This window comes from Canis lupus, chromosome 3, assembly GCF_011100685.1.
Source record: "Canis lupus familiaris isolate Mischka breed German Shepherd chromosome 3, alternate assembly UU_Cfam_GSD_1.0, whole genome shotgun sequence".
Classification (NCBI taxonomy): Eukaryota; Metazoa; Chordata; class Mammalia; order Carnivora; family Canidae; genus Canis; species Canis lupus.
In genome coordinates this window covers 32,640,631-32,658,502 of record NC_049224.1, presented here as the reverse complement: position 1 = coordinate 32,658,502, position 17,872 = coordinate 32,640,631, and the positions used below count along the sequence as shown (strand labels likewise).

The 17,872-nt window shown below is 41.5% G+C and overlaps 1 protein-coding gene across 2 annotated transcripts in view; it reads right to left on the bottom strand.

Moving 5' to 3' along the window:
- Positions 1-17,872, bottom strand: part of OCA2 (OCA2 melanosomal transmembrane protein) — a 433,117-nt gene that overhangs the window by 289,928 nt on the left and 125,317 nt on the right. For both annotated transcript variants that reach the window (XM_038532569.1, XM_038532570.1), the window contains exons 10-14: positions 9,808-9,879; positions 8,337-8,402; positions 5,627-5,683; positions 4,099-4,223; positions 815-953 (exon numbers count right to left, since the gene is read on the bottom strand). In XM_038532569.1, the coding sequence (XP_038388497.1) occupies positions 815-953; positions 4,099-4,223; positions 5,627-5,683; positions 8,337-8,402; positions 9,808-9,879 (459 nt within the window). The remainder of the gene's footprint in view (positions 1-814; positions 954-4,098; positions 4,224-5,626; positions 5,684-8,336; positions 8,403-9,807; positions 9,880-17,872) is intronic.

Below are 17,872 nucleotides of genomic sequence, written 5' to 3'. Positions count from 1 at the left end.
CTGATAAGTGTTGCCAGCCAATTTCCTAGGGTAACTAGGGAGTATTAAAGTTTAGACAAAGCCACCTAAGTTATATCCTGAATCTCTGGAGTACCATGGGTCTACAAGATGGCTACCAACACCTCAGAGCCATGAACTCTCAAAGGCTTAAATATTTTTGTAGAAGACAGCACACACACACAAACACACTGACACACTTCACAGACACACACATAAACATATCATCTATAATAAATGTTACTAATTTGGAAGCATTTTTGCTAATACTTCACAGAAGAGATATTGAGAAAATTCAAATGACCAAAAATGACAATGAAAATTATATAATTTTAACTCTTTTAAGATACATAAAATACCATTTTAACTCTCTAATACTTGGCTTTTATTTTAGTGTATAAAGAAATAATATATTAATATTTATGAGAACTTTCAAAAAATTCCTAAAGACCTTCATTTTATGACTCTTTAAAAAAATCTTAAATTCTTCAGTAAATTCATCCACCACAGTTGAAAAATGCAAGGGGACAGATCATTTTATCCTTAATATTACTTGGAAGAAACCTCAGTTCCCATTAATATAAATATACTATGGCTAAGTAGATCACGTAATCCAATCATCAGACCACTTCACTCTACACTGGAGGATCAGTCACCTAACTTCCCCTCTCGAGATAACCAATAGCATTTAATATGAAGAAGTGATAGAGAAGAGCTTGGTTTCTAATAAAAGCTTCCACACTGGGTAGAATGTTAAATGGGCAAGTAAGCTGGGATCTATATTTGTTGAAAGCAATCCTGTTACACTGGTACATACCATCTTCCTCAACTCCTGGTTGGAAACAATAATGACATTTGGTGGGTCCCCTATGGCAGTGGCAGCTCCTCCGATATTTGTGAAGATCACTTCTGCAATTAGGACTTGTCTTGGATCAAGGTTGAGCACCTCACATAATCTGTCATAAATGGAGGAAAGTAAAAGTAGCCATGCTATTCAGTTGTGACAGGCCCATGTGCAATCTAAATATTTTGAAAGCACTTGTTTGTACAGAGGAGGCACATACACACCTGTAGGAAGTGCAATGCTGGGGGATGAACAAAAACAACAATGTTTACAGAGCTACAGTTGATCCTCAGAAGTGCATTTCTCTGAAAGTTAATTGACCACCCATGTAAACCATCAGTGTGAAAATGTACCTTCCGACAAACATTATATGGTCTCATTTATTTGGGGAATATAAAAAATAGTGAAAGGGAATAAAGGGGAAAGGAGAAAAAATGAGTGGGAAATATCAGAAAGGGAGACAGAACATGAGAGACTCCTAACTCTGGGAAACGAACTAGGGGTGGGGGAAGGGGAGGTGGGGGTGACTGGGTGAGGGGCACTGAGGTGGGCACTTGATGAGATGAGCACTGGGTGTTATTCTATTGTTGGCAAATTGAAAACCAATAAAAAATAAATTTATAAAAAAAAAAGAAAATGTACCTTCCTCCCCCCCAGATCTGGAAGGAGCACACCTCCCTCTGTACAGGCCCTGGCACAAGTGAATGGATGCTGGGCACCAGACCCCTCTGAGTCGGGGTGGGGCAGCATACAAAGCAGCACCACTCAGTAGCTCACACCAAGCCTACCAGCCTAATTCCTTACTCACCTTCCCTTTCTCAGATGCTGAGGCCCTAATGTGTCTCCTCACCCCTTCCTTCTAACTACTTACCCATGGACTTCTTCCTTAGGGAAGTAGCACACACTCTACGGCTGTGGTTCCCTACCTTGGCTGCACACTAGATTTATCTGGGAACCTGTGAAAATTCCTACTGCTCAGCCCATGACACACCAAGCCCTGGGAGTAGGCCTGGGCAGCAGCATTCTACAGCTCTTTAGGTGGATCCAGTGAGCACAAAGTTGAAAAAATTGCCTTAAAGAAGGTTTGGGAAACATATCATAGCCCACCACACCTGCTCATCCACAATGTCCATTTCCATATAGATACCAAGCCTTGGGTCTCTAAGGTGCTGCAGTCAGAGGTCCTTCCCACCATCTCCCATCTCCCACAGATATGATGCATAACCATCAGCATATCTGTGGGAGGATCAGCCTATAGAGCCATGTGGAAGCTGAAAATGGAACGGTATCCAGGGACCAGGGACAGGAATAAGTCCAAAAAGAGGATCAGACCCCAATCACCATCAGCAGCAGCAGCTCTCAGCTGGGGAAGCTCCCAGGATCTGCCTCCAGCAAGAAAATAAATAGGGTACACTAATCAATAATGCCAGAGCAAGCACAGAGATGGCATCCTATGTAAATGGGCCTAGCTGTTTAACTGTGAAGACTAACGCTACTCCAGACAAAGGCAAAAGAATGTTATTAAGCTCAAAAAGTCATGAAGAATATGGTAATATAAATAGTGAATCTAAGCACACTAACACTTGAATCTGAAAGATATAATTTTTAGACTAATAAATGGAATTGCTACTCTCACATAAAATTACAAAGTTAGTTCCTGGAACAGTGAGGATATAAACAAATCCCAGCAAGGCTGAGAAGATGACAGGAATATGGGTGCCCCCTGGAAGCCCACTCTCACTGGAGCTGTGGTTAGAGAGTGCACCAACACTCTGGGACCTGGCACATGCGGGTGATACTATGGTTTCCAAACCAGTGACAGCAACAGAGCTGCCTCAGTTGGAGGAGATGAGTGTGGCCTGCCTTATGCCCCCTGAGGTCTCCTCGAGGCAGTTTGGTGCCTTTCATCAGCAGTATGTGTTACTGTTCCCAGCACCCTTAAAACATGTTCATTCCAGCCTTCATTTGCTCTCAGAAGAACCTCACATACTAGGAGGTACTACATTCCCTTTGCAGGAAACCTGTGTCCAAGTGTCCCCTTACCCCAAACCCCTGCCTACATGCTGGAGTGATGAGGCAGCCAAGTTTGCAGAAGCTCGGGCAAGAGACCAACTCTGCACACTGCAGGCTGCACAAATGGGGCTGCACCCCCCCCCACCACCCCACCACCCCCACCTGGGCTCCTCTGCCTCTGAGAGTCATCAGTCTTCAAATGCCAAAGTCATTATCTAGAATTAGTCCTGAGCCCTGGAGGTAGTCCCTTATTGATCACTTTGAACTTGCTATGTCTCCAGCCTCAAGTCCAGGAGGGTCTTTTATCCAACAGAATCCTCAAAACAGTAGCTTGGGTTAGGCACAACCCAGATCAATGTAGCTAAAGTGACTTGTCTAGGGCCTTTCATTATGTAGCTTGCTCCTCTGAACTCCCAGGGGGTATCTGTTTCCCTAGGATCAGCCGAGTACCAGGATATGATGGGTCCAAGCAGGGAAAAACCATGATATGCTGGAGAACCATCTTCAAGACAAAGAACATTAAGTATGGATAAAAGGAGGCACCTGTGTGACTCATTCAGCTGAGTGCCCAACTCTTGATTTTTTTAATTTTATTTATTTATTTATGAGAGACAGAAAAAGAGAAAGAGAGAGAGAGAGAGAGGCAGAGACACAGGCAGAGGGAGAAGCAGGCCCCACACAGGGAGCCCAACATGGGACTCAATCCCGGGACTCCAGGATCATGTCCCTGGCCAAAGACAGCCACTAAACCACTGAGCCACCCAGGGATCCCTCAACTCTTGATTTTGGCTCAGGTAATGACTTCAGGGTTGTAAGACTGTCAGGCCAGATCCCACAACACTCCAAGGAGCCTGGTGAGAGCAAGATGGCTGCCCCACCTTCCCCAGTCCCTGGCTACATGCTCCTGCCCACATGGCAAGAGCTCCTACACTGTGCTCTGTTACACCTGTGATCAGCCTAATGGACAAGAACTCCCAGCAACTAATGCTCTGTCCCTCATCCTGGGACAGCAAAGCCTGAGTCTTCTGACTCCTACAGATATTTCTGTGGCCACCACTGCTGCTGTCATAGTTATACCCATAGCCAAAACCATAGCCATAGCCAAAAGCACTGAGCATCACAGTCCTGGGGGACATAGGCTAGACCAGGGCACACCAGCAAAGGGAAAGCAGGGGCTAGATTGAGAAGTCAGAGCACACCACCATGAGCCTGGATTAACGCCCAGGCAGGGCCACTCTGTATACCTTATGGTCACAGGAGTAAAAAGCAGCAATGTGGTCACATTGTCCAGGAAGGCAGACAGGACAGCAGCAATGAGACACAACATGATGATCATGGCCCACACTCTTCCTCGAGATAGTCGGTATGTCTAAAATATACACACACATAGAAAGAACAGGTCAGGATCAGTGGGGTTGTAGAATAAATGTGATTTTTCATAGGGAGTCTAAGAACTAGGAGTCCAAGAAAACACTCCATGGTGGATTGAAACTTCAGCCCATGGATTCCTACATTTGCTAAGATGAGGGAGTGATACCTTGTTCCTGGACATTCTGAATCCATGTTGGACTATACTCCTTCCCTCTGATTCTCCTCACAGTCCCCTGTGAGGGTTCATTGATTACAAAGTGATAGCACTGTATCCCTTTAACATTATCCAGTATTTTGCAACCTCCTTTTGATTAGACAGACTGGGCTGTGACCCTTAAGCCTGCAGATTGTTGGCAACTTAAGATTTTGGGACTTTCAGTATCAAGATATTGAGAGACGCGGGGGACGGAGCGGGTGCAGGCCCCTCTATCAGACACTGCGGCAATGGCCTTTACCCCGACCCTCCCTTCCCGTGCCCTCGCGATAAAAAAAATAAATATAAATAAATAAATAAATAAATAAATAAATAAATAAATAAGATATTGAGGGAAGAGGCCAGATATTTGAAGGTACAAGATGATACACAAAGATGGCAAAAATCATAGCATGGTTCTCTTTCAGAGTTTGCAAAGACTTTGATGAGTAAATAATTTTTTAAAAGAACTTTCCAGTTCCAAAACAAAAAAAAATCAAGTACAACATCAGCTTCCACATTAGCACAGCATGGCAAGATCTCCTCTCACCAACCCTGAGTGATATAGCACCAGCGGAGTCTGGCAATTAGAACGTGCTGGTAGATTCTCTAGGATTCCAGTTATAAAAGTGAACATTTAGATGTTCAATGACTAGAAAGAAATCATTGAAATTATTTCACCAAAAGGCAAGTAATCAGAAGTTGAAATATTTAGATGCTCTAAAATGCAAAACAATATTTGATATGTAGCTTTCAACTTGCCAATTTAACCAATGTGACACAAACATTCAACTCAAATACTCCTTTCCTTGATTTCCTTCTTCAGTTTACTGAGAACATGAAAGTTGCTCAGAGCCATCTAATTCTGCACAGCAACTGTACCCTGTATTAACAGCTGTGATTTTGAAAAGGAGAATGGAACTTTAAAATATTTGCTTTATTTTTTAAAAAGATTTTTATTTATTCATGAGAGACACAGAGAGAGAAGCAGAGACACAGGCAGAGGGATAAACAGGCTTCATGCAAGGAGCCCAATGCGGGACTTGATTCCGGGACTCCAGGATGGCACCCCAGGCCGAAGGCAGGTGCTAAACCACTGACCCACCCAGGGATCCCAAAATATTTGCTTTAAATGGTAGTTTTATTAACTGAATACATCATGGCAAAAAAAATTAATACATAAATATTAAATGCCACATCAAACCTACCTTTACAGCACAATAATCAAAAAATCCAGTTTCCGAAAATATAGCTACTAAGATCATCTGTAGGGAAAAACAGAAAAAGGAGTTAAGGAGACTCTTTTAGCAATGCGCCATCCTGAAAGGACATTGGAGTGATCAGTTGCAAATCTCAGCTCTGGCCTCTGCATGAAAGCTGTCACTTCATGAAGCTTCTTGCTCTCTTGCTGAGTGTAGTCCACTTACCTAACTTCCTGAATGAAGCCTCTTATTAGCAGGTGTGCAGCTCTATATTTTTATCCAGGAATATATACCCTAGGTACACTATCATTCCACCTAATCTTCACAAGAACATCAGATATTATCATTACTCTTTTTTTTTTAAGATTTTATTTATTTGAGGGAGAGAGAGAGCAGGGGGAGAGCAGAGGGAGAGAGACCTGCAGACTTTGTGCTCAGTGTGGAGCCTGATGCAGGACACATGATCATGACCTGAGCCAAAACTAAGAGCCAGACCAACTAAGCCGCCCAAGCCCCCCTCATTACTCTCTATTATACCACCAGGGGACACCAGGGGGCAGAAAAGGAAGATGACTTGCTCACAGTCACAAAGCTAAAAGCAGCAGAGGAAATGAGCCGGAATGTGGCCTTCTGCACATACATGTCCACATAAACAACAATTAAACACTTTAAGGTTTTTAAACTGGGTTATATTTTGTTTCCTAAAATAGTTAAACAGATTTTCATCACCAATCTGATCAAAACACACAAATAAGAGTAGTTACATTGAAATGATTATTCTCTGGTTCTACCTGAACCCAGAACTTGTACTTCTTTCTAGTGATAACATAGAGACAATAACGAAAAGTAATGTCCCATTTATTACATATCTAATCAACCAGACATTTCAACCAGCTTGAACTTTCTGGAAGATTCTTTATTCCATCTCTGAAGATGGTAATATACCAATGTATTAAACTTGGAGTGAGAAGATGCATGTGCAAGTACTAACTCTGCCGCTTAGAAGCAGTTAAATCTTGTCCAAACAAAATTATTTAATTTTCTGTACTTTAGCTTTCTTACCTCACCTCTAAAGTTTTGTTCCTTGTAAGGCTGTTATAAAAATTCAATTAAATTTTGTAAATTAAAGTACTTAGAAAAGAGTAGGCTCAATATAGTCTTTTAAATATACTATACAAAATGAAAATTTCCAAAAATCAGTTTAGGCTCAGTACAAATATCCACCTTGTCTATAGTAACCATCAATGTTCATCCTAACCCAAATGGCCACCTGTCTATAGAATGTGGTGCTTCACTCAACAATAAACACTTCACATGAACTGAATTGAATGAGTAGGTCCTGTGTTGTCTTCCATTGTGGAAGCTAGTCCACACATTTGCTGCCAAAACTATCCAGAAGAGACTGAGACTCAGGAATTGCGGTCAGTGGCCCCATGGGTGGCTGACTGCCATGAAATAAAGAGGCAAAGGGAGCAGCCTGGATATATAGACTATCTTTCCACCTCCAAATTTCTAGAATCCTAGAAGCTTGCTGAACTGACTTCAACTAGGAAAAAATTAAACCATTTGTTATGGGCTCAATTGTGCCACTTTCCCCCACAAATTCCTATGGTAAAATCCTAACCCCAGTACCTCAGAATAAGTTAAAGTGAAGCTCTAATCCAGTATGACTGGTATCCTTATAAGAAGAGATGAGCACACAGACACACACAGAGGGAAGACCATGTGAAGATACAGGGGAAAGATGATCATCCGCAAGTCAAGTAGAGAGGCCTCAGAAGGAATCAACCCTGCTGACACTTGGGTCTCAGAAATCCAGCCTCCAGAAGTGAGGAAATAAATTTCTTTTGTTAAATGTGGTACTTTATTATGGCAGCCCCAGCAAACTAATACACAACTCACCTAAAGTGTTTTTTGACCTATTTTATGAGACATCTTCCTTCTTCTTTCCAGATGCCCAGGCCCTAGTATATACTTTTCAGGACCAACGTGATTATGAACTTCTCTATAAAGCCTGAGTTCAGAGCACTGATCTATCTCTTTACACTCTAGAGGAGGCAGCTAGTTTGGATCATATTGAAGCTTATAGCAGCATGGCCTTCTGTTATGACTACCAGGGGGGATAAAATGTTACCAAGGAAAATGAGGAAATATAGTAACCTGCTTTACACAGAGTAGGATTTTTTTACCAGAAAGGGAAAATCCTCCTTTAGGCTACTTAGCTGTTGTGGGGTCTGTTCAAGAACATGTGCAGCATTCCCATTGCTGTCCAGGCGCTTATCAGATTTCACTTATTCTAGTTAAATCAGTTTACAACACACGAACTATTACTCAGGGACAATTTCTTCCTTTTTCCATGTAATTACAGTGTTTTTCCAATCACCAAAACTACTTGGTTCACTTATTTAGAATATTCCATTTTATATTTTAAGAGAAGTAACTCAAAAACTTTGCTAAATTTTCTAAATGGCAATATTATTCAACTATCAGAAAGGCCTGTGACTGCAATTCTCCACCACTAACCAGAGCACTAATTATTCTATTCCTCCACAGGAAAAATTGTCTAGACCTGCACTAATACTTCTTAATCAAGCCCTAATTGTCAAGCAGTACAATTTTTTTAATATAATAAAAGATTATCCACAGTAGCAGCAAAAGAGAAGGTGCTGGGTTACACAAGCTTGGAACTGTGTCCCACTGGGAGGATTGTAATTACCATGCCAAATAGTAGGGCCAACGTCTCAAAATCAATCCACTCCACCACATGGGTCAGGCTGGGTCTCTACAATCAAAGCACAAATTTCCAATTAATCTTGGGCATCATCCTCCTGGTGATAAGCTGTAAAAAATGTGCTGCTCTTTAGGGCAACCCCACTCATTGGGCCAGAGTCAAAAATCATACCATCCCCTTGCCTTTGAAATTAGAATATATCACTGATGAAAATCACTTGTGACCCAAGGCATAATAATGTCAAGTCTATGCATTTGATAATAAGAAAAGCAAATTTCTTAAATCTTGTCCCTGGCAACTCCATGAAGAACTCTAGCCTGAATTATAGGATTGACCCCTGAGGTTATTGAGGTCCCTAGATGCCTTCCTTGGTGTTGGGGCATGAGGCCAAGATGGCTATAACTAAAGGACACACTTGTCCTACTCACCAGTTGTCTATCAACTCTTACTTCATCTTCTAACAATTCTGCAGAGTAGAGAAGGCTGGGGTCATGGGGAACTGGGAACATGGAGTGTGAGAGTCTGGTTGTTGGGAGAGGACTCACAACCTGGACTATGGGTGGCCCAGGGAGATACCCACAGTCCAGGCTGTATGCCACATTAAAATTTTATAAAAATAAAATAACTACTATTATACTGCTCCTTAAAGTTAATTAAAATAAAAATAATAGTGGTTTATGTATAAGTTTTAGGACTCTGGGACATTTTACCCTAGAGTTAGTATTGTTTATATAAGATCTAACTAAGAAAAATAAAATAAATAACTGAGCATGGCTCCACATAGTTTTTTAAGCCAGTTATTATTCTTTGGTTGACTGACTGGTCTGTAGTAGCACCTAGCAAAACACTCCTGTGAATTCCATAAAGTTGTTTCCAAATGCAGTTCTGTATGCTCCCACCTTGTTCAGTTCCAGCACTGCTCCTCAAACAATGGCAGGCCTCCATCTCCAGTGAGTGCTTGGCCTCTCCTGCCTTCCTACATTCACGCCTATACTCCTGCCAGACAAGCCATGCACAGACACTGATGGGGTGCCATCCATCCCCAAACATGCATCTCTAGGGACCTCCTGGTATCTGCAAGACAAAACCCTAACCTCATCATTTCCTACCTCTGCTCCATGCAGGATGGCCCCCTCTAGATCCCAAGGGTTGACAGTACCCAGAGTCAACTCTAACACCACTCAGCTATATAGCCCTAGCCAATGAATGACTATGATGACCTTTTCCTCAGCTAAAATAGGGAATAAAAAAAGTGTGTATGATAAAGTCAAATGAAAAATACTCATCAATGGTGATAAAGTTTTTAGTTCATGCTTCTAGTAGGGTTCCTGAGGGATAAATGTGGAAATAGTATATAAAGGAATGAAAATCACCAGTAATGCCTAATTCCTGGACTGTCTTTGAATCTCACACTCTATCGAGTGTTAAGCCATTGACTCAAAACATTACAACTTACATCTCCAATCACAGCCAGCGCTGCTAATGCTGCAAGGGAACCCAACATGGCTGCCAGTGTTCTGTGAACAATCTGGAAAGGAACACAGGAAATTATTTTATCTCAGTCCATAGAGGTTTAAAATGCACAAAATCCTATCTTGCTATTAGTATCTGTTAATGTCGCCCATTCTATACTATATCTATAAGAAAATAAATAAATCATGGGTCTTTTTCTTTCAGAGTCTAGACACCCCAGAGACACATACAGCACCAGTCTGCCTTCTAAAGAAAGCTGATTTCATTTCCTGAATTATTAGATGACCCAGAAGTAGAAGCAGAAGGCTAAAGTATGTTCTATAAGGAAGGCTGCAGTAAATTGTCATTAATTATTTACCATATAATCCCTAGGCAATTAGACCATTAGTTCCACAACATAAATCAATTCTGACCAATTAACTGAGACTGTTATTAAACCAGAAGTATATAGTCAAATGCTTAATCTAATTGAGACTTCAGTATTTTCATTGAATCATGAAAGTATTTTTTCTATTTAATTATAATTCAAATGGGCATGGAATTTCTGAAACAAAATATGAAGAAAGGCAGGGATGTAGAGAAACTGGAACCGTCAAACATTGCTAGTAGGAGTGTAAAATGGTGCAGCCATCATGGAAAAGTTTGGCAGTTTCTTAAAAAGTTAAATAATAAATTACCATATGACCAGAAATTCCACTCCTAGAAATTTACTCAAGAGAAATGAAAACATATGTCCTATTAAATTAATTAAATAAGGCCATTAAATATTAAATTAAATGTGCCTCTAACACCTTTTCATCCTACAAAAGCAAACCAAAATCTAGGCCTGTAATAAATGCCTCAAGATTAAGAAATCAAAATCTAAAGACAACTCATCATAAACAGTCAACTAGGCTTCCTGAATAAGGCAAACCCTTAAGCTATAGCTAATCAAATCATTTCCTTACTATGCTTCCTCCACCTTTTCTCTGAAAAAGTCTTTCCTATAGCTACTGTTGGTAGAGCACTCCCTAAGTAATTCCAGTTTGGCACTGGCCAATTCAAACTAATTTTTGCTCAAATAAACTCTTAAAAATTTACTATGCCTTGATGTATCTTTTAACAATTCACACAAAAGCATAAATGTTCATAGCAACATTATTCAAAAGAGGCAAAAACTGGAAACATTCCAAATGTCTATCCATGGTAAGTGGATAATAAAAAGTAGTATAAGTTACAACATAGAACTACTGATACATGCTATGCTATGAATGAACCCAAAATACATTATGCAAAGTGAAAGAAGTCAAACACAAAAGACTGTATATTGTGTCATTCTATTTAAATGAACTGTTCAGAATAGGTTAGAGAGACAGAAAGATCAGGGTTGCCTAAGGCTGGAGGTAACAATAGAGACTGATCACAAATGGGCCCTGGGAGTCTTTTTGGGGTGATGAAATGTTCTAAAACTGTATCATGCTGCTGTGGTTGCTGCATGTGTCTAGATGTTTGTGTCCTCCCAAAATTCATATATTGAATTTCTAATCCCTAAAGTGATGGTATTAGAAGGTGGGCTTTTGGAGGTAGTGAGGGTGGAGTTCTCATGAATGGGATTAGTGCCCTTATAAAAGAGGATCCAGAGAGATCCCTTGCCCCTTCCACCACATGAGGATACAAGCTGGCATCTTGACCTTGCATTTCCAGCCTCCAGAACTGTGAAATCATGTCCATCATTTATAAGCCACCCAGTTTGTGGCACTTTGTTATAGTAGTACTGAGAAGTGAGGATGCTGCTATAATACCTAAAAATGTGGAATTAGGTAATGGGTAGAGGGCAGAAGAGTCTGGGGGGATACACCAGGAAAAGCCTACATTGCTGCTAATGATATTAAAAGCAATTCTGGTGAGGTCTCAGAAGGAGGAGAACTGTCCGAGGAGAAACCTCAGTCTTCATAGAGAATACCTAAGTGTTCATAAACAAAATGGTGGTGGTAAACAAAATATTGATGGTAAAGGCCATTCTGAGGAGGTCTCAGACAGAATGAGAAACATGCAATTAGACACTGGAGAAACGGTGATCCTTGTTATAAAGTAGCAAAGGACTTGATTCAATTGTTTGTATCCTAATTTGTGCAAGGTACAACTGATAAGGGATGACATTAGCTAATTAGATGGCTGAGGATTTCTAAGCAAAAAGTTTCAGGAGCTGCCTGGTTACTCTTCAATGCTTTGAGTAAAATGAGAGAAGTGAGAAATGACTTAAAGATGAAATTGGGGATCCCTGGGTGGCGCAGCGGTTTGGCGCCTGCCTTTGGCCCAGGGCCTGATCCTGGAGACCCGGGATCGAATCCCACATCGGGCTCCCGGTGCATGGAGCCTGCTTCTCCCTCTGCCTGTGTCTCTGCCTGCCTCTCTCTCTCTCTGTGACTATCATAAATAAATAAAAAAATTAAAAAAAAAAAAAGATGAAATTGGAGTGCCTGGGTGGCTCAGTCAGTTAAGTGTCTGCCTTCAGCTCAGGTCATGATCCCAGCATCCTGGGCTTGAGTCCCACATTGGGCTTCCTGTTCAGCAGGGAGTCTGCTTGTTATGCTCTCTTTGCCTCATGCTCACTCTCTCTCTTTCAAATAATTTTTTTTAAATATGGAATTGTTAATCAAAAAGGAAGCTGAACTTTAAAATTCTCAGCCTATCCAAACTGAAAGAAATGAGAAAGTTTATTCAGGAGAGAACACAAAGGGCACAGCCAAATTTGATAAGGTCATCATTTTGTATCTGACATCTCAACAGAAGGTAGGACAATGGAGAGATTAATCTGCCATCTAAACAGAAGCCAAGATCTACCATCCAACACAATGAAAGAATAGTCCATAGAAGGTACTTCAGAGACCATTAGAGCTGCCCCTCCCATTCTAGGCCCAGAGTGAAAGGTCCTACACGGCACAAAGATTTCAAAGGGCAGGCCAGTGCTGCTTGGCACTGCTTCACATTGTGGGTTCGAGTGGACTTGGTGCACCCAGCAAAGCACAAGGGGTACGGCTATTTCCACCTAGATTTTGAAGGATGGCCCTGTGAGCCTCAGGCCATGGACTCAAGCAAAGGACCACCAAGAACACAAGATCACAACAGAAAGCCACTGCTGGAGCAATGCCCAATACAACAATAGACCAGCAGAGCCATGGGCCTTTGATTCCAGCCTGCAGCATAGGGTGTGCCCAGCAAAGTCACAGGGCAGGGCTAACCAAAACAGTGAGGACAGGACTCTTATTGGTTTTGGACTTGCCAGGGACCTCTCAATCCTTTCTTCTTTCCTATTTCCACCTTCTGGAAAACGAATATATATTCTATCCCTGTTCAACCATTGCATTTTAGAAGCACATAACATGTTTAATTAAGTTCACAGATTCAACATCTTTGGTTCAAAGCAGGGAGAAATTTGCTTCCAGATATACATTGAGTCTCATCCATATCTGATTTAGATGCTATTTAGATGAGACTTTGGACTTTACATTTTTTTTTAATTTTTTTTATTTATTTATGATAGAGAGAGAGAGAGAGAGAGAGGCAGAGACACAGGCAGAGGGAGAAGCAGGCTCCATGCACCGGGAGCCCGACGTGGGATTCGATCCCGGATCTCCAGGATCGCGCCCTGGGCCAAAGGCAGGCGCCAAACCGCTGCGCCACCCAGGGATCCCGACTTTACACTTTTAAGTTAATGCTGGCACAAGTTAGGACATTTAGGATTATTGAAATAGAATGAATGTATTTTGCATTTCAGAATGCAAACTCAGACATGAGTTTGGGGAGGCCAGGAGTAGAATATTATAGTCTGACTGTTTCTGCATCCCCAAAACTGTGAGAAATAAATTTGTTGATGAGCCACCCAGTCAGTGTATTGCATTATAGCAGCCTAAATAGACTGAGATAGGTGCTAAGGGTTGGTGAACACAGCAGGGAGCCCCTCTGCCCTCAGCACAGATGGACACCCAGGGCCTCTGAACATGGCAGAGAGCACCTCTGCCCACCAGTTAGGGATTCCTGAGTTAAGAACCACCCCATCCTCTCACATGACCCCTGCAGGAGGCCAGTACCTCCAAAATGAAATGTGAGTGAGGCTGCTTCCTATTTACATAATAGTCAAGGCACGATGTCTAGGCAGTGACAGACAACCATGATCAGGGAACAGCCAGAAACTAAGGCACTTGATGGGATGAGCACTGGGTGTTATTCTATATGTTGGCAAATTGAACACCAATAAAAAATAAATTTATAAAAATTTTTAAAAATTGATTATTTTTAAAGAAACAGCTTTTGCACAAAAGACACTCTAAACCTTTTTTGTCCTCCTGAAAAGAAAACAAAAAACACCTATGTATGTGAAAGGTACTCTCCCTGTACTAGAAGGGCAGATGCCATCCTCACCTCCAGAAACAGGGAACTAGGGCTGAGAAGACTATATCAACAAACCTTGTTACTTCACTAATCTATTACTCAAGACCCTTTGTTTTGTCAATTCTTCACAAATTTATTGTTTCCTTGTCTAAAAGCCATAAAAGCTGCCTACTTGGTCATTTCTCTTTAAATCTCCTATGGGAGGGGGGCTCCTATATGTACAAAATTAGTTTGTTTTCTTCTATTTATTTTCTGCCAAATTAATAATCAAACCAACTGTGATATAATGATGATAAAAAAATATATCTTTTGTGATTTGGATGACCAACATTCATTCCTCAGATATATCTAGTCTTCATCCACAGTTCCTAGAAATATTTCAGAGCTATTAAAGTGAAATGAGATTAAGGTGTGCACTTGTGATGATGAGCATATATATATATAATATATAATATATATATTATATATATATCAACTTGTGTTGATGAGGTATTATACAGAAGTGCTGAATCACTAAATTGTACACCTGAAACTAATATGGCACTGTATGCTAACCAACTAGAATTTAAACAAAAACTTAAAAAAAAAAAAAAAGGAGTGTACTTGCTGTGATGAGCAGTAGGTGTGGTATGGAAGTGTTGAATCAGGATATTATACACCTGAAACTAATATTAAACTATATGTTAACTAACTGGAACTTAAATAAAAAATTTAAATAAATAAGTATAAATAAACAAATGAAATAGGTGTTCTGTCATTAATGAAGGTGACTTTTGGACCACACTCAAGGTCAGTGGCTGGTTGCTAGGAGGACCAACCATGTGATTAGAGGATTAAAACTGTTAGATTCACTCCCCAACCTCCAGAGAAGATAGAGGAGCTGAATTAACCAAAAATCAATGACTTACTTAATCATGACTGTGTAAAGAAGCCTCCATAAAAACCCAAGAGGATATCTTTTGGTCCTTTTCTTCAGAGAGCTTCCATGCTTGGGAAACCAGAACACTTCCACATGCCACCAAGCTGGGCGCCAAGCTCCATGAGAACAGAAGCTCTTTCCTTGGGGACCTTGCCCTATGTATTGATGGGGGAACACAGGGCTAGCTGAGGACAAAGCATGAGCCCCAGGCAGCACATTGACAAGTCCTTGAAACAGGCAGAGGGACATTCCTCTATGGACTCAACTGCCTCAATGTTCATATTTTGCTAAAGGCAAAAGGCAATATAAGCCCGACCCCCAGGAGTCTGTAAGTCTACTTTAACATATAAAAGTTCCTTCAGAAATTTCCTTTATCTCTAAACCCCCAAGATACATGTTGGCAATCATCCCCCAAGCACATAGCCCACAGATATCCATCTGAAGGGTCTCATGACTCAAGTTTTATTAGATGGTAATAAGTGGCCTTTTCCCAACAATAGCTAGACCCCTCAAGGTCCTGGAAACCTTGCTTCCAAATATTCCTTAGAGAGTATGCTATCCCCAAGCCCCTCCCAGCCCCCAGGTATATAATCAGCCACCCTTCAGAGGCTGGGGGCAGTAGCTCTTCCTGTCCCTGGGTCCTGTCCCGTGCTTTAAGAAAACCACCATTTTGCACCAAAGATGTCTCAAGAATTCTTTCTTGATCATTGGCTCTGGACCTCACCTATTTTCCAAAACTTCATCATGTGATCTCTTCACATTTTTTAATAAACTGGTAAACGTAAGTATTTCCCTGAGTTCTGTGAGCCACTCTAGCAGATTAATTGAACCTAAGGAGGAGGTTGTTGGAACTTCTAACTTGTTGCCAGTCAGTCAGAAACCTAAGGCTTATCCGGCTGGTTTCTGAAGTCAGGGGAGGGCACTGAATGCTTCACCTATGGAGTCTGATGCTACCAATGAGTAAATAGTGTCATAATTGAGTTAAGTTCTCAGGCACCAGTAGAATGCCTGAGAATTCCTTGATGTTGTGGGGGTTTCTCATGTTGGAACTGGCTCTAGGAACCCTAAAAGATTAGCCAAAAAAAATGTAGGAGAGAAGAAGGGAAATTTTTCCCATCCCTACATTTACAAAACATTACCCTTGGGGAAAAGTGGATTAAGACTACGGGGAATCACTGTATTTCTTTCAACTACATGTGAATATGCACCTATGTCAAAATTAAAATTTTAATTAGAAAAAAAAAAGGCATTGCTTCTGTGGAGGCCGAGAAAATTAAGGCCATTCCACTTTAAGTTCAGCATTAGCTCAAGTACAGCCATCCCAGTCCCCTGTGAATAAAAGCTGAACTTTACATTACTTCAGTTACAGGAAAAAAACAGCTTATAGCTTAATGCCCTAGAAAGCCCCATATTAGAATGAGAACAGAGCTCCATGCCCTTGAAGGCCCCATATCAAAATGTAAGCAGAACTTGAGGAATTCCTCCACCTCTAGACCAGCCCTTAAAACTAAACTGGAACCCACCTCAGGGTCCAAGTCCCTGCTCCGCTGTGTCGGGTACACTTGGACCCAAGCTTGAGCTTGTAAATAAACACTCCTGTGTTTGCATCCATGTGGTGTCCGCTCCTTGGTGGTTTCTCAGATACGTAATCTTGGGCACAACACTTCTCTCCCCCCAAGTCATTGCTAAACTTAAATCAAGGAATCAAGGATAGAATTTAGGATCCCAGTCACCATATCACTTACAATAAAAAAGCTAATAATAATAATAATAATAATAATAATAATAATAATAATAATTGTGGGACCCAGGAAATTGAACAAAATCCCCTACCCCTGGACAAGCAGAGCAGGACTGACCCTATTTTGGGTTGCACCCGCCTTGTGCTGACCTGCTTATTACTTAGGGCACTGCCTCGCCCTAATCAAAGACCAGGACACACCCTAACCGGAAATCCGGCTCAGTGGACCAGCATGACTGTGCAACTTTCTGCGTATCCCATTGGCCACTGGCCCCTATAAAGTTGTTAAGCCTCTTAGTCTCTGGGTCCAAGTCCCTGCTCCGCTGGGTCGGGTATACCTGGACCCAGGCTCGAGCTTGTAAATAAACCCTCATGTGATTGCATCGGTGTGGGCTCCTTGGCGGTTTCTCGGATTCCCGATCTTGGGCACAACATAATAATAATTTTTTAAAGAAAAAGAATATATGAGGTCAAATGAGATGACCCCAAAGATCCTTTCTCATTCCAGAATTCTATGGCAATATCCTCCTAAATTTGGAAAGCTGAAATTAATGCTGTCAAAATATAAGGAGCTTTCATAACAAGATGCTTACTTTAATCAGAAAATTCCAGAGCAAAATAGTGCACTGAGCACTGCTCCCAGCATTGAGAACTCAGCCATGAAAGACCAGTTCCCATAAACAAGAAATGAGTATTTGGTAAACAGAGTGAGATCCTGGGACAGAGAGGCCTGAAAAAATGACACACTCAGAACACAGGACACCCAGGGAAGGAGGGGAGGCAGCTCTGAATAGGTGCCCATGGCCAAAAAGGGCTGCAGTGTCAGGGGCAGAAGGGAAAGAGAGGAAGTGCCAGTAGTCAGGGCCAGGCAATTGGGCCATGGTCAAGAGAGTTTGGGTTTAATTTCTTCATTCTGATGGGGGACAGAAGGGTAGCTGAGGACAAAGCACAAGCTCACGCCCTGCACCTCCCCTCCATCCCCCCAACCCCCACCCCCAACACTCCTGAGTGGGATGT